The 20,992-nt window shown below is 44.7% G+C and overlaps 2 protein-coding genes across 2 annotated transcripts; both read left to right on the forward strand.

Annotated features, from left to right (window-relative positions):
* Window positions 1-4,129: 4,129 nt before the first annotated feature.
* Window positions 4,130-5,668, forward strand: EAH_00017860 (radial spokehead-L protein, putative; the record flags this gene model as incomplete). Its single annotated transcript, XM_013397579.1, has 1 exon — window positions 4,130-5,668. The coding sequence occupies one exon, from the start codon at window positions 4,130-4,132 to the stop codon at window positions 5,666-5,668; it is 1,539 nt and encodes a 512-aa protein (XP_013253033.1).
* Window positions 5,669-8,533: 2,865 nt separating this feature from the next.
* EAH_00017870 (hypothetical protein, conserved) lies at window positions 8,534-11,602 on the forward strand (the record flags this gene model as incomplete). Its single annotated transcript, XM_013397580.1, has 1 exon — window positions 8,534-11,602. One exon carries the CDS (start codon window positions 8,534-8,536, stop codon window positions 11,600-11,602), a length of 3,069 nt encoding a protein of 1,022 aa, XP_013253034.1.
* Between the last annotated feature and the right edge of the window lie 9,390 nt (window positions 11,603-20,992).

Consider the following 20,992-nt stretch of genomic DNA (forward strand, 5'->3'; position numbering starts at 1 on the left):
CCTCTGCGGTGTATAGGCAGCTCCCCACTTAGATGAAGACAGACAAAGATAGAAAAGGATAAAAATAAAAAGAGACAGAGACACTTCTTTCATTGATAACTCCAATCAACATGCAGGAGCTTTCATCTAGTGTAAATGCACTTAGAGGCACAAGCCTTACGCGGAGACAGCAGCAGCAGCAACAGTAGCAGCAGCAATAGCAGCAGCAGCAACAGCAGCAGCAGCAGCAGCAACGATATGCGTCATATACGAAAACTGTCTCAAGCTTTTTGTTGTCTCCACATGAGAAAAGCCCCTTACTAATAATATTAATTATTATTATTACTATTATCAATAAATAATAATATAATAACAATAAACGCGAGCTAGATTATACATTTGTCTATGGATAGACAAATAGATAGATAGACAGTTCTAGAGATGTTTATTTATTTTCAGTAATTCTTAGTCTTCGCCTTTATGTCTTCTCTTTGCAGCAGCAAGGGGGCTCTGAGTTTCCTCGCAGCTAACTGCAGCTAGCTAGCTGCCTCCAGCTAGCTGGCTGTAGCTAGCTAGTTGCTGCCCGTTGCATCGAGGCAGCTGGGGCCAGCTGGAGGCAGCTAGGTGTCTCTAGTTGTATCTAGCTAGCTGCAGCAAGCTGTAGCTAGCGGTAGCTAGCCGTAGCTAGCTGCAGCTAGCTGCAGCTAGCTGTATACAACTAGCAAAAGAGCAGCAGCAAGGCACCGAGGGAGGTTTGTCTTGACGTAGACACCAAACCCTCGACTCTAAACCCTATTGTTGTTGCAGCTGCTGCACCACAGGGTCTAGGGTTTAGGGTTTAGGGTTTAGGGTGTAGGGTTTTCTGAGTCCTCCCTGTGTGTGTGCTGCGCGTGTTGCACCTTCAGTGTATGTACAGCTGCTACTCCGCTGCTGCTGCTGCTGCTGCTGCTGCTGCTCAGCCGCACGAACACCAGCAACACCAGCAGCAGCAGTAGCAGCAGCAGCAGCAGTAGCAGCAGTAGCAGCAGCTTTAAGACTGCTGAATGGTGGATAGGAGTCTCTCTATTTCTCTTTTAACTTTTGCTGATTTTCTTCTTAGGGCCGCGATGTTTGCTTCGTGTTCTTTCGCCTCCTGCATGCATGCAGCCCCAATTGCAATAAGATAGATAAAGAGATAAAGAAAGAGACAGAAATAAAAGCTACATATTGTTATTTATTGTTTATTATTTTCATCATTCTTCTCTTTCTCTCTTTGTCTCCCTCTCTATCTCCATATCTCAACGTCTGTTTATCTTTCTATCTATATAGCTACTAACTAGCTAGCTAGCTAGCTACTAACTAGCTAGCTAGCTAGCCAGCTAGCCAGCTAGCTAGCTAGCTAGCTAGCTATAGATATGTATATATTTTCTTACTGCTTGTAGTTTTTGTTGATGCCTGTCTTTAAGTTCTTGCAGCTGCGCCTGTGCGTCTTGAATTTGTTTTTGTAGTTCTTCATTAGCAGCAGATATTTCTTTGGCCAGAGATAGTCTACTTTCTTTATTTGCTTCTGTTAATAACATCTTTCTTACGCCGAAAGCAGCAGAGGACTCATACAAACGACGATGAGTCTTTATCAATGAGCGAAGCTCCCCTCGAACGCGATTTAATAACAAACCCCGCTCCGCGCACTGTATCGTCACCTAAGTAAATATATATATATATATATATATATATATATATATGTATATATATATATATTTATATTTATATATATATGGATATATTTACATTTATTTATTTGTTTGTTCGTTTGTTTGTTTGTTTAGCTGTACTTATGTATATATGTATATATATATTTTACTTATTTATTTATTTGTTTGTTTGTTTGCTTGTTTTTTTGTTTTTTTGTTTGTTTAGCTGTAGTTATGTTGTTATAACCACTGCATTATTAAAATAAATAGGAATATAAATATATAAATATATATATATATATGTATATATATATATATATAAATATATATATATATTTATTGATATATATTATTATAAAACTGCATTAATAAATGAATATTTAGATTCGAGTATATGACTCACTATATATAAATATAATATATATAATATACATATATATATACATATATATATACATATATATATACATATACATATATATATAATATAGATATAAGTACATATACATATATATATACATATATATATACATATAAATATATATGTATATATATATACATATATATATACATATACATATATATATATATACACATATTTATTTATTTCTTACTTGGCGCAGCAGTTCATCAAAGCACTGTGAGTATAATTCTTCTCGCACAGGGCAAATGCCGTAATTTCTTGCTTTTGTTCGTCTTAATCTTTTATCTAATTCGTCTTGTAGAGTTATAACATCTGCTCTTGTTGCAGGTTGTGTGCTCACTGTCTGTGCCCACACCTGTCCTCCTTCAGACCACTCTCTAGGAGGTAATATAGAGTTTATTATATCTTCAGTAGTACATAAAGGGGGCCCCCCAGGGGCCCCCCCAGGGGCCCCCCTATGGGGACCCCCTCCAGGGGCCCCCCCAGAGGTCCCCACACCAGGGGCCCCCCTATGGGGGCCCCCCCCGTGGGCCCCCCCATGGGGCCCCCCCGCATGCGCTCCTCTATTGGGGCCCCCTATGGGGGCCCCTAGGGGCCCCCCATGGGTATTAGGGGCCCCTGGGGGCCCCACTGAAGCTGAAGCAATGCGGGTAGTCTCAGTACGTGAGGGTGCTGAAGTTTGACGGGTTGTCGCGCTCTTATTTGGTCTGCATGCAATTCTTGAAGGGCTATATCTTAGTAAAGAAGGCTGCATTTTTTAATGTAGATTTAGAAGTTAAAAGAAGAGAGATAGTTATGATGTATTGATGTTTAGCCTAATGATGATGATACTGTTGCTCGCGGTGCTGTTGCTGCTGACGATGATGCTCCTGTTGCTGCTGCTGCTGCTGCTGCTAATGATAGTCCTGTTGCTGTTGCTGCTGCTGCTGCTGCGTACGATGACCCCAGCAGCAGCAGCAGCTGCTGCTGCTGCAGAGGGACCCTGAGCTTCACTTGTTTTGGAGCAGCCTCAGCAACTTCCTTGGGTCTCCCTATTATTAAATGCCTCGATAAACCCTAAACCCTAAACCCTAAACCCTAAACCCTGAAAACCCTAAACCCTAAATCATCCTTCCTCCTTTATATCCCTCTTGCATACTCTCAAGACCTAAACCCTAAACGCTTACCAGGGCTTGCGGGTTTGCTAGCGACTACAAACCCTAAACCCTAGAACGAGTTGCGCCGGAGCCCAAACCTTAAACCCCAAACCCTAAACCCTAAACCCTAAACCCTAGAGTCTAATTCGTAGACCTAAATATTAAGATCTTCAAACCCTTGAAAAAGGAGATGTAGGCTGTCAATAGATTACCCCCCGAGTCAAACCCTAAACCCTAAACCCTCGGGCGAGGGAGCTGTAGGCCCTGGCCCCTCTCCGGCATGTTCAATGTATATACCCTTTTAAAAAAGGGTTAATATTGTTGAACAGAAAGTTTGAAGCATTTAAATAGAAATAAAAGAAGAAAATTCAAAGATATCTGCTGCCCCTTGTCCCCAAGCCTCCGGGTGTATGTACAGTGGAGGTGACCTCAGGAGCGGCACTGCAAGAAAAGTAAGAGTAATATATATTTATATTTTATATTTTATGTAGATTTAATAAGTTTTATAAATATAATAAAGGAGACAAAGACAAAAGAGACGATTGCTCTTCTTTCTGCCGGCCCTCTCCTTCAGTCTCTTTACCCCCCTCTTTATTTATTTTTCTTACAAGGGCCCTACTGCTGCTACAGATTCAGAATCTTCATCGCCTGCTGCTGCAGTTGCTGCTGCTGCAGCAGTTACTGCAGTTACTGCAGTTGCTGCTGCTTCTGCTGCAGTTGCTGCTGCTACTTCTGCTGCAGCAGCTGCTGCATTTCATGTTGCTGCAGTAGTAGTTGCTGCTGTTGCTGGTCCCACAGCAGCTACATTTCCTACAATTCCTGCAGTTACTCCTACTACTACTCCTGCTGCTGCTGCTGGTGCTGTTGCTGCTGCTGCTGCTGCTGTTTGTTTGAGGGTCTCTATTATATATCTCCCCGAGATGTCTCCTCCTCCCCCCACCGTAGAACAGATACAGTGTCTCTTACAGAGGTGCGGCTCTAGCGGTTACAGCGTCTACGATCATTTAACAGATTTAGTTGCTGCTTTAATAGCTGAACAACCTGAAGACCCTTATGCTGCCTTCGAGTCTATATCTCAATCTTTAAAGGTATTAAGAGAAAAAAAAAATAAAACAAAGTCCAGCTCCATAGAGGGGGCCCCCCAAGGGGGCCCCCCTGGGGGCCCCACAGGGGGCTCTTTAGGGGGCCCCTCAAGAGGGGGCCCCTTAGGGGGGGCCCCCTGTACCCTGAATGCAGAGAAAGCTCTAGAGCACTGGAGTAAGAGTATGAAGCATTTGCTGCAGCAGATAGCAGCACCAGGAAAGGAGTTATCTTTTTCTGTTGATTGTACAGATTTTTTTGACGAAAATAGATTAATGTGTTGGGCGGGTTGTGGGTTTAATGATAAAGAGGCATTTAAAATATATTGCTGTCTTAAGCAGCTTGCTGCTTCAATCCCAGGTGTATCTTCTGTAAGATATTGGGGTAAGATATTAGCTAAAGATGAAGATTATATAATTGCAGAGACACGCTTTGAAGGAGAAGAGCCTGAAGGAGAGACAGCAACTGAAGAAGAGACAGCAATGGATAAGAGAGGGACAGGAGTTAATACTTATACATACTTTGCTCTTCAAGGAGACAGTAACAAGTGGAGGCTGCTGCCTGATGCTTTACCCTCTCACTTAGAGACAGCAAGAAAAATTAAAAAGATTTTATCAGGAGATTTAAATAAACAAGTTGTTACATTTCCTTGGTTTGCAGGGAGAGAGAGACATTTGCTGAGAGCTTTAATTGCTCTTATATCATCGGAGACAATACTCTGCCCATCAGGGTGGCTACAAGCTATGGAGGAGGGATCGGGATCCGATCCCCAGGGAGACGATCCCGAGTTCGAGTTCCCCACAAACGCACAGACACTTGCAAGTGTGGGGTCCTGGTGTCACTACAGGCCCTATATAACTAAGTCGGGCCTTACGGTGTATCCTGAGGTTGATGAAGAAGATGAAGAAGCAAAGCAGCTTCAAGAAACAATTGAAGAAGAACCTATATTAGAATTAGGCAGGTCAATCACTGAAGACAGCCCACTACCAAATGGTAGCCCTGCGTGGTGTATACGCACCTCAGGAGACACCTCAACATATAAGGAGACATATAATAATGCTGTGGTGTCTGTGCATTCTTGTCTTTGGCCGGGTGCTGTTACTATATATCATAAGAAAACCTTCTTCTCTATTTATAATGGCTGGGGCCTACTAGCAGGAGCCCCTCCTTTCTTTCCTTTTACACCTAATGATGTTCAAGCTGATCTAGTAGATTTAAACGAGCAGTTAGAGCCTCAGCCTGGCGACGAAGAGTTATCCGATGGTGCAAGTCATGATGAAGAAGAGACAGAAAAACAAAAAGATGATGAAGATGAAGAAGAAGAAGAGACAGAAGAAGAGACACAAGAACAACAACAAGATGAAGATGAAGCAGCATAAAAATCAAGCTGCAACGGCTTTTTTTTTATTTATGCATGCGCTGGACACAAAATAAAACAGATTATATATACAAAAAAATGTTAAACAATATTTATCAACATAAACAAAACAATATACACCTATATAAATAATAAATAATAAATAGTTTATTCATATAAACAAACTAAAATAAACAAAAATAATAAATAATAAACTCAACTAAACTAGAATTATTATAAACAGTCATATAAACAATAAACTCCTCTGAACTATAAACTAATATAAACAATAAACAAAAACAAATAACAAAAAAAGATAAACAATAAATCAATATAAACAGTAAATAGTAAATAATAAATAATAAACAAATATAAATAATAAACAAATATAAATAAACAAAAAAAGTGTTTCTTTCATTCAGTTTTGTAGACAGCCAACCCGAGGCAAAAAAAACAAAAAACCAGCAGCAGCAGCAGCAATAACAGCTGCTTCTGCTGCAGCAGTAGCAGCAGCAGCAGCATAGCGCTGCTACTACTAATGCCTCAACTGAGAACATTCAGCGTGCAGCAGCACCGCTTACAGAGGAGCCACCAAAATAAGGTGTCTCCTTTTGTCTCCTTTCTATTTAAGAGACAGACAAAAGCTGTATATATAGGGACAGACAGGCACACACGCTGCATCTGCTGCTGCTGCTGCATCTGCTGCTGCTGCTGCATCTGCTGCTGCTGCTGCTGCTGCATCTGCTGCTGCTGCTGCTGTTGCATCTGCTGCTCGTGTATTTGCTGCTGCTGCACGAGCTTCTGTTGGATATGGTGCTGCTGCACTTGCTGCTGTTTGATCTGCATTTACTGCTGCTGTATGCGCTGCTGTATTTTTGCTGCTTCTACTGCTGCTGCCTGTGCTGCTTCCTTTGCTGCTGCTGCTGCTGTCTTTGCTGCTGCTTTTGCTGCTCCCCACAGCAGCCAACTTCGATGGGTTTAGCTACAGTCTGAGACTCAAACCCTAAACACCACGTACCCTATACTCTATTTAGGGTTTAGGGTTTAGGGTTTAGGGCTTAGATTTGAAGGGGTGGGGTTCACGGTTTAGACGACGGGTTAAGGGTCTAGGGTCTAGGGTTTAGGGTTTAGTGTTGAGGGATCAACAATAATACAAGTAAAAATAGTAATAATATTAATAATAATGATAGCAAAAAAACAAAAACAGCAGAAGCAGCAAGAACAATTGACATATCAACACAGCAGTACCAACTGCAGCAACAGCAGCAACACCAGCAGCAGCAGCAGCAACAACAGCAGCAGCAGCAACAAACATAAGAACAAGGTAATAGCAGCAGCAAGAGCAGCAGCGACCTGCGAGAGAAGGCAAAGAAAATACATAATATAATATGCGGAGCAGCATAGGAAGAGGCGGCTTCACACATTTATTAAAAACAACAAATTAAACTTAAAAAAATAAAGAAAAGTTTATTTGGGGTATCTCCTAAAGTGTCTCCTAAATGCGGTGTATATGCAGTTTGTTTGTCTCCTTTGTTACTGCTTTGCGATTGTTAAATAAATAAATAAATAAATACATAAATAAATATTTATTTATTAAATAAATAAAAGAAAGATTGTTTAATTGAAATATGTTTATTCTTTTTTATTATACCCCTACCTATTATTATTGACTTATTATTATTGTTATTATATTATAATAATAATATAATTTTATTATTGTATATTATTAATAACAACGAGAGTAATAATAATATTATAATTATTATTTTGTGTTTATAAATAATTATAATTTGCTGTTGTTATTTCTTCTCCCACTCACTCAATAAAAAATAAAAATAATAAATATAATATATATAAATATAATATATATAAATAAATATATATATATATTGATTCTATAAGGAGAAGAAGAAGAGACAGCAGTGTGCAGCGAGGAGACACACAAGGAGACACCAGGAGACAGCTGCTGCTGCTACGACAGGCTGCAGCCCCGCTTATGTTAAGTAAGGCCCTTCTGTCTATACACCTGAGCTCCTCTCAACTGCATGAATAGCCTTTATTGTTTTGTTTTTCTATTTTATAATAATAGCTGCTTGCTTTGAGGTGTACATACACCGCAGCAGCAAGCAATCACCGCTACAGCTGAGGTGGTGCGCGAGTATGCGCCGCTTCTTTATTTAGAGTTTATAAATGTTTTTAGTTGCATATATAATAAAATAAATAAAATTAATTAAATAAAAATAAAGCTTGAGCAAACAACAGCCTCTAGAGGCCCTATACTACAGTCAGTGGGGGGAAGGAGAAAGGAGACAGGAGACACCAGCAACAAAACCTCGTATAAAAGGGGACAGTAGTTAGTTGCTAATGCAAGAGAACAGCTTACAAATTAATAGCAGCAACAGCAGCAGCAGTAGCAGCAACATCAGCAGCAGCAGCAGCGACAACAACAAGGAGACACTCAGGGTCACCGGGGACAGCAGCAGCTGTCTCCTTTCTTGAGTGGGCCTGCGACTGTCTCCTTTCTTCTTCTTTTTCTCTGTCTCCTTTACCTTATTCACTCGTTTTAACTGCATGCATGCATCAGCTGTCTCCTCACCCCTTTGCGGTAGGAGGCCCTGAGGCCGCCACGGCCCCAGCTGCTGCTACAGCCCCAGGTGTCTCCTTTGGGGTGTACAAGTGTCTCCTTTGGGGCGTATAGGAGTCTCCTTTAAAGTGTATAGAGACAAAAGAAAAGAGAGAAGAGGAGACAGAAGAAGAAACGGCAGAGGAGACACAAGAGGAGACAGAAGAGGAGACAGTACAGGGGGCAACTGTCTCCTTTGGGGTGTATAAGCGTCTCCTTTGAGGTGTATAAGTGTCTCCTTACTGCGCTTCCCCCGGCAGGACCATGGGGGCCCCCCCATCCCTGTCTCTGCTGCTATTGTGTCTGTGTCTCCTTCGTTTTGCAGCAGCTGCTGCTGCTGCGACTGCTCCACTCGATACAAATGTAAGAGACAGCGCCGGGGCCGAGGCAGGGAAGAGCCTGAGGGGGACCCCTCGGCCTCTTGTCTCCTCTGATGTCCCTTCTTCTGTCTCCTCTACTGTCTCTTCTACTGTCTCTTCTACTGTCTCTTCTTCTGTCTCCTCGGGTTTACCTTCTTCTTCTTCGTTGAAGTCTGAGGCTGTCCTTCGTGAGTCTCCTGCTGCTGTGGAGCAGCAGCTGCAGTCGGAGACACCTGCTGCAGCTATCTCTTCTCCGCAGCAGCTGCTGCTGCACCCCACAAGCACCAACAGCACTCCTTTTCTCTCTGCTGGTCTCACGCTGCAGCAGCAGCAGCAGCAGCTGCTGCTGCTACGCCGTCTCTTCAGCCCTTCATGCCCTGTTCACTGGGGGCCCTTAGCCTCAGCATCTCTGGGCAACGCGCAGCAGCAGGAGACACCCGACGCTGCCTCCTCTCCCCTCCCTACCCCCAACACCAGCAGCAGCAGCAGCAGCAGCAACAGCAGCAGCAGCAGCAGCAGCAGCAGCAGCAGTGGTAATTGGCAGCGGCCCCACCGCCTTCGCATGCATGCATCTCCCCCTCTGCTGATCCCAGGTGTACATACAGCTATTTATGCAGAGGTTGTTGATGATAAAGGACGTATTATCCCTACAGACTGCGGCTCGGTGTCTCTTCAGCTAGTGGATGAAGCTGCCTTGAGCCCCCCAGCAGCAGCAGCAGCAGCAGCAGCAGCAGCAGCAGACGGTACAAGCGCAGCAGCAGATGCTCTGGTGCTGGGGCTTGGACACCAGCTGCTGCAAGGAGGGCGAGCTGTATGGAAGCTGCATCTCTCTTCAGGTGTCTCCTTACCTAATTTCTTTGTCTTTGAGGCCTTCCCTCGGCTCTGTAGAGTTTCTGCTGCTGCCTCAGCAGCATCAGAGACAGTTCAGCATGAGGGTTTGCTGCTGGAGCAGGAGCTGCTGCTGTCCTCTCAACTGCTACTGCCCGTAGCAGCAGCAGCAAACGAAGAGCTGTCTCCTCTGCATTCGGAGACAGCCGCTTTTCTAAGACAGCAAAAGAGACAGGAGACAGCTGAAGGAGACACTGCACCTCTCCTCAGCCCCGAGTCTCTTATTGCTTCTGTTCGTCTACTTGGGGCTTCACTAGCAGAAAATAACAGTGAAGGAGACAAACAGAGACAGAAACAGAGACAGAGAGAGGAAGGGACAGCAGCAGCCTCGGGGGAGAGCATAAAGAACGAGGAGACAGCGGAGACAGCAGCTGTCTCCTTGGAGTTTGCTCCTTATACACCTGCAGTGACAGCAGAGAAGCCTCGTTATATATACTTCGTGCGGCTGTCTAAGCAGCCAACTGTCCCTGTCTCCTTATCTATATCTCCCCAGCTGCAGAAGGGAGCAGCACAACCAAGAAAGGAGACACCAGAAGAGCAGCAGCAACAGCAGCAGCAGCAGCACCCGGAGCTGCTACTCTTTATCAGGGGACAGCAGCAAGCTGCAGGCGACACTTGGATCTTCACCCCGCAGCAGTGGCAACAGTTTGTTGCAGTCGAGATAGAGATGTCTCCTGCAGCAGCAGCTGCTGCTGCTGCTGCAGTTGCTGAAGGAGGTCCTCCCTTCGAGCTGCGCGTAGCGCATGAGCTGTCTCCTTCCCCACTTGCTGCTGCTGCTACAGAACCATCAGCAGAAAAAGAAGCAGCAGCAGCAGCAGCTGCTGCTGCTGCTGTCCCCTCAGCTGAAAGTGTCTCTCTTTTGTCTCCTCCTACAGTATCTGTACACTGCCGCGTACACACCTACAGCGACGACGCAGAGGAGGAGGCTCTGTGGGGGCCCCCCAGGGGGGCCCCCAAGGGGCCCCCAAGAGGGGCCTCCAGGGGGCCCCCAAGGGGGCTCCCGAAGGTCCCCTCGAGGCCCTTGTCAGTGCGGTGCCGCCTGCAGCTAAGTGCAGCAGTTGAGGGTGCTGTAGCTGTTGGAGTGAGAGCAGGAAGGGCATTACGTTTACTGTCTCCTTCTCCAGGTACGGAGTTGCTGCTGCATGCAGCAGAACAGGGGGACAATCGTCTCCTTCTCTTGCAGCCAAAGGGGAAAGGCACCAAAGGAGACACCCAATTATCTCAGCAGCAGCAGCAACAGCAGCAGCAGCGGCGGCTGCAACGAAGGGGCGGGGAGACAGAAGGAGACGGAGACAGCGGGATGCTTGAAGGAGAGACAGATGTAGTTGTTGCGCTGCTGCAACCTGAAGCAACAGGCTGCAGAGACACCGCATGCACTCTCAGCTTTCACTTAGGCCCCCGTGATGAGCGTAAAGGAGGAGACATAAGGCTGCTACCTGCTGGGGGGACAGTAGCTGTCTTCCCCCCTACAGAGCGCTGGGGGTCTCGCGCTGCCTCTGCAGACGCCACAACAGCAGCAGCAGCAGCAGCAGCAGCAGCAGCAGAGGAGACAGTAGAGGAGACAGCCCCTCTTTCTGTGGAGGTGGTGAGGGCTTGGGTATTGATGCCAGCGAGTGAAGCACAAGTAGATGTGCTGCTTACAGGGGGGAGACAAGGAGAAGCAGCAGAGTTGCTGCAGCATTGCTTCGAGGCGCGCTGTGAGAGAACAGACAAATACCCCGTTGCTGCTACCGTTCGCTGCAGTGTCTCCGAACTGCAGCAGCAGCAGCAGCAGCAGCAGCAGCAGCAGCAGCAGCGTGTCTCCGCAGGAGACACTGGAGCAGCAATAACTGCAAAGTTGTTTATTAAGCTGCAGCCAGCTGTCTCTTCAGACTGCCGTCTTCTTCTAAAAGAGGGAAAGGTTGTTGGTTCTATTCAGGTAGCAGCAACAACAAAAATATCTTGTGGAGACAGCTATTATTACAGCAGAGACACTGCAACTTGTCTCCCTTGTCCTCAAGGATTTGTCTGTTCTATGGGGAGGCTGTTTCGATGCAGCAGCAGCACTGATAGCCCCTGCACACTCTGTCCAGAAGGAGAAGAGTAAGCCCCTAAACAAACCCCAAACCCTAAACCCTAAACCCTAAACCCTAAAACCTACAAGAATCTCACACAGCCAATCAACCGTATTCACTAAACCCTAACAGCCCACCCAAGCAATAAACCCTAAACCCTAAACCCTAATACCTGAAAGCCCACCCAAGCAATAAACCCTAAACCCTAAACCATGCAGGGCGTATCAAACAGCAAACCCTGAACTCTAATTATAAACTGTGCAGGCCTGCTCTCAAACCCTAAACCCTAACTGCTAACCCTTAAGCCCCAGCCTGGTGTCTCTGTGTCTCCTCTGTCTTCTGTTTGGTGTCTCTTTGTCTCTTTTTTCAGGTGCATAGGGAACAACTTCCGCTTAATGGATGCATACGGCAGCACTCCCGCGTGGGGCTGCGCGCAGTGTCTCCCCGCACCCCCAACAGCAGCAGCAGCAGCAACGTCCCAGCAGGTAGAAGCAAACAAGCGACGAAACAGCACGTACGATCCGAATCCTGCTGCTGCTGCTGCTGCTGCTGGCTCTGTGGTTGCTGCTGCTGCGGCGACTGCCGCTGCTGCTTTTGCTGCTGTGGCTGCTGATGCTGTGGCTTCTGTTGCTGCTGCAACGGCAGTGGCCGCAGCAGCAGCAACCGCAGAAACAACAGCAGCAGCAGCAGGATTCGGATCTGTCGCTGCTGCTGCTCTGCAGCAGCATGTACATAGCTTAGGGTATTGTTTATGTCTCCAGTGTAGTTAGCTGTTATTGTGTATGTGGGAGTGTCTCCTTCTCGTGAATGTTTGTGTTTATTATGGTTACTGTTTGTTTGTGTTTGTTTTTATTGTCTTTAATCTCTTTTCTTCTTCAGACGAGGAGCTCCTTGCCCAAGGGGTTCTTACCTTCTTGATGGTGCATGCAGAGGCTGTCCCTTAGGGCATGCATGCAACGGAGACACCGCAATTGCATGCAAAAAAGGAGAGCTCGGCACAACACCGAACACTTTCAGGGCTTCCTGTGAAAAGTGCCCAGAGGGGCATCTCTGTCCCCATCCAGCCAAGGCCCCCATTGCCTGTCCCTCAGGTACTCACACGCAGCAGCAGCAGCAGCAGCAGCAGCAGCAGAAGCAGTACAGGTAGCAGCAGTTGTTGTTGTTTTAATAGCCTGGGTTCTTTAGTATCAGCTGCTCTTGTCTACTCATGTTTTTTCTTAGGGTTTATTCTTTTGTGTTGCGTTTACTTCGAGTGTCTCCTTTCCCCTTTAAAAGTGTCTCCTTAACTCCCAGCTGTATATAAACATCAAAGTGCATGCAACCACCTGCTGCGTCTCCCTCTAAAGAGACTCATCTTAATTATTATATATTCATTCTTTGCTGCTGCTGCTGGGCCTCCGTCTGCATGCAAAAGACAAACAAACGAACAAATAGCCTGGATCCACGTGAAAAGACAGGAGGTATATTTTGGGACTGCATGCATGCTTAGCTGCATGCATTTTGTGCATGCATGCACGCATGCACTGGTGTATGCATTTGTATGAGTGCATGCACTTATGTGAGTGCATGCAATTGTATGAGTGCATGCATTTGTTCAGGACTGGTGGATGATGCTGGGTCTTGCCGTCCTTGCCCTGGGGGATATTCTTGTTCTGGAGGTGTCTTGACAGCTTGCGAGCGTTATTATTATTATTCATTGCCTGGTGACTTGCGGTGTCGTGCATGCCCTCTGGGATCGGAGTGTATCGATCCCAGCGGGCCCCCCTCTGCGTGTGGGGAGGGTGAAGCATTGTTGGAGACAGAAAAAGAAGGACAGAAAGAGAGACGCTGCGGGCCTTGTCCTGAACATAGTTATTGTCCTTCTCCTTTATTAGTTCTTCCTCTCTCTGAAGGACATCAAAGAGACACTCAAAATGCTGCTTTTCAGCTTCCTCTTGATATTTGTCATACAAATGCTACAGACCCCAAATGCCCCCAAGGGGGCATCTGCTGGGCTGGTAGATTCTTCCCCTGTCCAGAGTAAGCACCACACACCTTTAGCTAGCTAGCTAGCTAGCTAGTTAGTTATTTAGCTGATCAAGGGGGCATCTGCTAAGCTGGCAGGTTCTTCCCATGTCCAGAGTAAGCAGAACATGCACTTAGGCAGGTAGCTACGTAGCTAGCTAGTTAGATATCTGGCTAGCTAGCTAGTTGGCTTGACATCTAGCTGGCTAGATAGCTAGTTAGCTCACTTGCTGGTTGGATAGCGGGCTAGCTATCTAGCTAGCCGGCAAGCTGGTTGGCGAGCTAGCCAGCTGGACAGCTAGCTGGCTAGTTAGCTAGGTAGATAGCTATATAGGAGAGATAGGCAGATAGGCACATAGACAGCCAGCGAGGTAGACAGCTAGCTAGTCAGCTAGCTAGCTAGCGAGATGTAGAGATTAGACAGATATACAGATAGAGAGACAGATGCCCAGCCAGTCAGCTGTAAGAAGTATTAATACAAGTAGTAATAATAATAATTAATAAGAAGAGATAATCATATTAGTAGTTGTTGCCGTTATAAGTAAAAGGTGACAGCACTATCTTTGTAAGAAGTAATAATAGAATTAGTGGTTGTCTCATTAAATAAGAAGTAATAATAATACTGCATATAATATATATATAATAATAATATATATATATATATATTGGTTGATGTCTTACGAACTAAGAAGTAATAATAGTACTTGTCTCATTAAATAAGAAGTAATAATACTTTTGCTATTTTTCTAGCTAATAAGGTAATAATAATAAACGTATTTGTATATAAAACAAAGCATTAATAAAAGTATTGATAGTTGTCTCTTAAAGAACAAGAAGAAAGTAAAGAAACAGCACACTATTTATATATATATATATATATTTATTTATTTATTTGTTTTATTTAGGGGTCAACGAGTTAGCGAGAAAGCCAATACAGACACCCGCTGTCATAACTTTGCAGAAAAATGCGAAGACATTCCGATGAAGAAGGAGACAAAGCCTGAAAAATACAAAAAACAGGTATTTAAGAAGTAATAATTATATTAAAGAGACAGTTAACTCACTTGTAGCCCCTCAGGGCAACACCAACGCTGGGCCTTCACATGGGGGGCTTAGAAGGTTGAATCGTTAGCGATAAGGAGGGTTTAGGGTTTAGGGTTGAGGGTTTAGGGTTTAGGGTTTAGAGTCTAGGGGTTACGGTTTAGGGGCTAGGGTTTCGAGTGCAGGATTTATGGTTTAGGGTTTATTTAGGGTTTAGGGTTTAGAGTCTAGGGGTTACGGTTTAGGGGCTAGGGATGCGAGTGCAGGATTTATGGTTTAGGGTTTAGGGTTTAGGGTTTAATAATGTTATTACTTCTCTCCCTGTCTGTTTTGACTTGTACTTGCATATAATATAAGATAGTGCCCTTAGGGGGATTATTGTTTATTGTATATTGCTTATTGTATTTTATTTATTATTTATAAACGTTTTGTTGTTTATAGTTTATTGTCTATTATTTATTGTTCGTAGTTTATTGTTCATGCTAGTTTACGGTATATTGTTTATTGTTTATTGCTTATTGTCTATTGTCAATTGTCTATTGTTTATAGTTTGTTGTTTATTGTTTATTTTTCTATCAGTTTATTGCTTGCTGCATACAGCTCATTCCTAGTGTATTATTCATAAAAGGCTCGAGTTCATAGTAAACAGTACAAAAACTACAATGCATAGTATTGATACAATAATATATTTATGACAATAATAATAATAATAACAACAACAACAACAACAATAATAATAATAATAATAATGATATGTTGTATGCTTCTACAATAATATATTTATAGCAACAACAACAACAACAACAAAAATAATAATAATAATAATAATAATAATAATAATATTTAGTATGTTTCTTTGTTTGTTATACCCATCGAAGGCAATATCATTTCGAGACAAGTTGCCTTTACAAGATCGGCTGGTGTATAAGCAAGTAGGGGATTTCTATGACTGGGATGAAGCATATCAACTTAGTAGTACAGATTATTATGAAAAGGTTGACTGTACAGACACCTCAGTTATGATGTGTGAAGGGCCTATAGAGTGGCCCCGACCAGGATTCAAAGCCCCCGAATATAATACTAATATTGTTCCTATCTGTAGCAATAACCTCGGCATCTGCGAAAGCGTATGTTCACCCTAAACCCTAAACCCTAAACCCTAAACCCTAATCCTATCCCTAGACACTAAACCCTAATCCTATGCAAAAACACCTGAACCCTAAACTCTTAACCCCAAAACCCTATGCCCTAACCCATGCAGCAATTCTCTTCTATAAATCCTAAACACTCACAACAAACCCTAAACCCTAAACCCTAAACCCCTAAGCATTAAACTCTAGTCCCGCCAGCTTACAACGAAACCCGAAAAAGAAACAAGAGAATATGCAACTCGTAATCAAAATAAATGTGTCTCCTTCTTCTTTTTGTCTCCTCTTCAGGGCGCATACAATGAGAGACCTTGTCCCCCTGGTTATTATGCAGACCAAACAAAGCCCCAAACATCAATGGTGAGGCATTATCTTCTTGCTATGTGTCGCGTTAAAGAAATAAAAGTGCATGCAGCAGGCTGCTGCGCCTCCTGCTGCAGCAGCGACAGCAGGAGGCTGCTGCGGCTGCTGCAGCAGGAGCCTGCTGCGGCAGACACCGGAAGGCCTTCTCTGCCCAGAAAGAGCTTCTGTCCCCTCCCTAGAGTTTATCTCTATTTTAAGGTGTATGTACAGTGGGATAACTCTTGCTGCAGGAGTGCAGCAGCTGCAGGGACTGTCTCTTTCGCTGTAGAGATTGTCTCCTCAGCTGCATATACTGTCTCCATCGCTGCACTGTCTCTGTAGCTGCAGCGGCCGTGTCTCGGCTAGCTGCTTACAATACTGTTTGCGTAGCAGCGGGCAGTTTGTCTCTTTGTTTATTTGTAGCAGCAGATATCTTGTCTCCTTTTCACCTGCAGCAGGAGACAGTTTTCTTCTCCTGCTTCATTTGCTGCAGCAGATAGTTGATCTCCTTGTTACTTAGCTCAACGGAGTGTCTGTCTCCTTCATATCTGTAGCAGCACGCAGCTGCTCTCTTGTTGCAGCTGTAGCCGGAGACAGTTTGTCTCCTTTTTATTGTAGCTGTAGTCTGTCTCCTTTTGTCTGAAGCTGCACACAGTTTGTCTCCTGTTGCTTTACGACAGTTTACAATTTGCCTCCATCCCACCTGCAGCAGCAGCAGCAAATTAGTCTCCTATTAATAGGCAGCAGCAGCAGCAGCAGCAGCAAATTGGTCTCCTTTTAATCTGCAGCAGCAGCAAATTCTTCTCCTTTAATCTGCAGCAGCAGCATGCAATCTGTCTCCCCTTCCTCTGCCTCAGCATTAGCAGGAGCAAATTTGTCTCTGTTTAATCTGCAACAGCAGCAGCAACAGCAGCAGCAACAGCAGCAGCAACAGCAGCAGCAAATGTGTCTCCTTGGTCTCCTTTTTGTGTGTACAGGAAGCATGCACTATCTGTCCCCCCGGGAAGTTTTGTCACGCTTATCATATTCATACCCCCCTCAGTGCACCCTATGGAGGGGTCATCTTGCCTGAAGGCACCGCGTAAGGCAGAGACAAATAAATAAATAAATAAATAAATAAATAAATAAATGTGTAAATATATTTAATATATTTTCAATGTTATTAAAATATATAAAAAAAATAATCAAGTGGTTTGTTAGTATAATCACAATTGCTTATAATTAAGAACCGAAGATAGATGCATAGATAGATAGCTGCATATATATATATATATATATATTAATATATATATATACACGGAGAGAGAGAGAGGGACAGAGACAGACGGGAAGAGAGGGAGACAGTGACATAGACAGAGACGGATGAATGAGTAGAATAAAGAGAAGGACAAATTAATTTCATCTTAAAGAGACATATTTTTACTGTCTCCTGCTGTGCATGCGCTGCAGCTACCTTGAAAGCTTCCTCTGTCCCCCAGGGACTTATGCTGCACAAGCAGTGACATCTCTTGAGGGCTGTACCCTATGCCCAGCCGGCAAGTTGGCTGTCTCCTTTCTGTTCTTGATTAGAGTGCATGCAATGGATTTAGTTTTTCGAACCAAAGATCTAGGGTTTAGGGTTTAGAGTTGATTGTTCATATTTTCTGCTCAAGGGTTTAAAGTTTAGGGTTTATAATTGCTTGTTTATATTTTTTGCTCAAGTCTTTAGGGTTTAGGGTTTAGGGTTTAGGGTTTAGGGTTTGTGTGTAGGCAACGGTTGCAGCTTGGGGAACTACATGGAGGTTTGTTCGCCTGGTTATTTTTGTCCTGCTGGGACATTTGATGGGCGCTCTCTTCCTTGTCCCCCGGGGACATATAATCCTAATAAAGGAGCAACGTCAAAATCGAACTGTCTCCCCTGTCCCTCTGGGACATATTGCTCAGGCTTTGCACAAACAATCCCCGATAAATGCCCTGCAGGCTCCTACTGCCCCACACCAGGCCTTGCTCTAGCCATACCCTGTCCCCCAGGCACTTATAACACTAAGTAAGCAAACACCTCAAACCATCTACACCAAATATTAACCCTAAACCCTAAACCCTAAACCCTAAACTTTTGATAGACCACTTCAAGGTACAGCGGATTCGTTAGTCTCAGCAAACGCATTTGTGCATCAATGTCATCAAAAATAGGGAGACTAGTAGAGAGCAAAGGAGGGGAGCGAGGAAGATAATAGAGACAACCAGCAGCGGAACGCAGCCAGAAATACACATGCATGCAAAAGCAGCAGCATCAGCTGCAGCAGCGGCTGCAGCGGCAGCTCCATCAGCTGCTCCAGCAGCAGCGGGAGGTGCTGCAGCAGGTGCTGCAGGAGGTGCAGCTGCAGCAGCAGGTGCAGCAGCAGGTGCAGCAGAAGCATATGGAATGTTTGTTTGATTATGGCGCAGGGCTGGGGCTGACAAAGAGGCTGCATGCCTCAAGTGTCCTGCGGGATCCTTCTGTCCCGCTGCTGGTTCGTCTACACCGCGGAAGTGCCCAGCAGGAACATACAACGGTAAGCAGCAAGAAAAGCAAAAGCAGAAAAAGCACCATTATTTTGTATCACAACAAACCCCTTTCTTTTAACCCTATACGCGATGCATGCGTCACGAACACGCCCGCATGCACACGGCCCAAGGCCCCTAATAGCACAGCAGCAGAAGCAACAGCAGCAGCAGCAACAACAACAACAGCAACAGCAACAGCAACAGCAGCGACAGCAGTAGCAGCAGGAGCCGATGACCTCGCACCTGGCAGGCACAGCTGGTGTCTCGCTGCTCCGTTGGGTGCTGCATGCATGCATCTTGCCTCCCATGTTGCGTGTTGTCTCCATGTGTAAATATATAAAAGATCTTTTTCTGCTTTTGTTTGCTGTATCGCGTGCATGTATATTGTATTCTATTATGTTGTGTTGCATTATGTCATATATATATATATATATATATATACATATACATATATATAATTTTGAGTTGGGTGTGTTTACTAGACGGAACATCTGCAGCAGCTACATGCAAGGCATGCCCCGCGGGGTTTGCATGCAGTGTGGGGTGTGCAAATCCTTCGCCTTGTTCTGCGGGGGAGTACTCCAATGAAGGAGCAGCACAATGCGAGTTGTGTATCGTGGGCCATTATTGTGATGTCCCGGAGATGACATACGAAGATATGATGAAGAAAGCATGCGATCCAGGCCTCATCTGTTCCTTAGAAGGGGTACATACACCCCAATTATTATACTGCCCCCCTACTATACAAACAATTTTAAAAGCCCATACAAAACAAATTAACCCACAAAACTGCTCGCAGGCCAAAGCGCTACACACACAAAATACAATCTCCTTATCGACACTCACGCAGCTCTCTCCCTTCTCTAGGGTTTATGGTTTAGGGTTTAGGGTTTAGGACATTAACCCCAGAGTTTGCTGCAGCGCGAGCCGGAGCATGATTACATGGTTGTGCACCTACTGCTGCTTCTGCGTGTTGGAAAGAATCCTCTGCTTGGCTAGGGCTTAGGGTTTAGGGTTTAGGGTTTGAGGGCGGCGGACACATTGGGTGCTGCAGGTCCTAGAGAAACCTACAATAGAAACCCACGGCTGCCCAGCGGGGATGTTCTGTACGGGGGTAAGTTGAAGGGGGCTCCCTTCCTTTCAAGTTGTGTTTGCCCGTTGCGTGCATGCATGCATGCGCTGCTAGCCCCAAAGTCTTACGGAGGGGTCATGAGCTTTCTGCATGCATTCGCACTTGAAGAAGTATGCAGCTAAGGGCGGTCGTCTTATGAATGCATTTGTACCTCCGCGAACTCTTTCATGCAAAACTGGGTTTGTATAGATGGATTGGGGTGTATATACACCTCTCCACGCCTACTAGTGGGTGCAAATGTGCTTGCATGCAAATGTGCATGCATGCAAATATGCATGCTCGCAATCTGTATATATTCATATGCGTTTGGAGGTTTGAGGCATCGAAGGTCGTTGGCGACTGTAGCTTCGCTGCATTGTTTATCGGCTGTTCTGTTGTGTTTCTGTTGTTCTTGCTTTCTTCTTGTTCTTTGTCTTGCTCTTGTTCTTTTTCTTCTTGTGATTGCTCTCGTTATTGTTGTTGTTAGTTTTATTGGTATTGTTCTTGCTATTGTTCTCGCTATTGTTCTCTTTCTTGTGATTGTTCGTGTTATTGTTGTTGTTATTATTATTATGTCCTTGTTAATATCCTTGTTCCTGTTCTTTTTACTCTTATTGTTATTGTTATTGTTTTTGTTCTTGCTGGTCTTGTTATTGTTGCCGCTGCTGCTGCAGTATTGTATTATCTCTGTTGCATTTCCGTCGGCATTTATATTCTTTTTGTATTATTGTCATACTTGTGTTACATTTGCATTGTTACCCCCTTATTCTTTTTTTCTTGTTTATCTCAACAGGGTCACTCACCGCCGCAGCCTTGTCCAGTGGGTACATACGGCCCAACTGTTGGTGCAGCATCAATCGATGATTGTTTGCCTGCGCCTGCGGGGAGTTATGTAGATACGGAGGGGTCTACAGATCCCTCTGGGAGTTGTTTACCGGGTTACTACTGCCCTGAGGGCTCTGCAAGTGCGAGGGAGTTCATATGCCCAGCCGGTGAGGATCTTCTTACCTCCATAGGCACCTCCATAGACACCTGGAAAAATGCTGATGGTGTCAGGAGGATACAGCAACGATTAAATGATGATACAAGCAGCTGTATACGCACATTGCTGCCTAGACACCAGAGCAGATACCTCTCGTACTGTCGGATTGTCGATTGTGGGTAACCGGGTTTTTCCTTCTCTGCCTGTGTCACTGTTTATCTGTCTCTCTCTCTCTCTCTCTCTCTCTCTCTCTCTCTCTCTCTCTCTA

This window comes from Eimeria acervulina, genomic scaffold (assembly GCF_000499425.1).
Source record: "Eimeria acervulina Houghton genomic scaffold, Eah_scaff115, whole genome shotgun sequence".
NCBI lineage: Eukaryota > Apicomplexa > Conoidasida > Eucoccidiorida > Eimeriidae > Eimeria > Eimeria acervulina.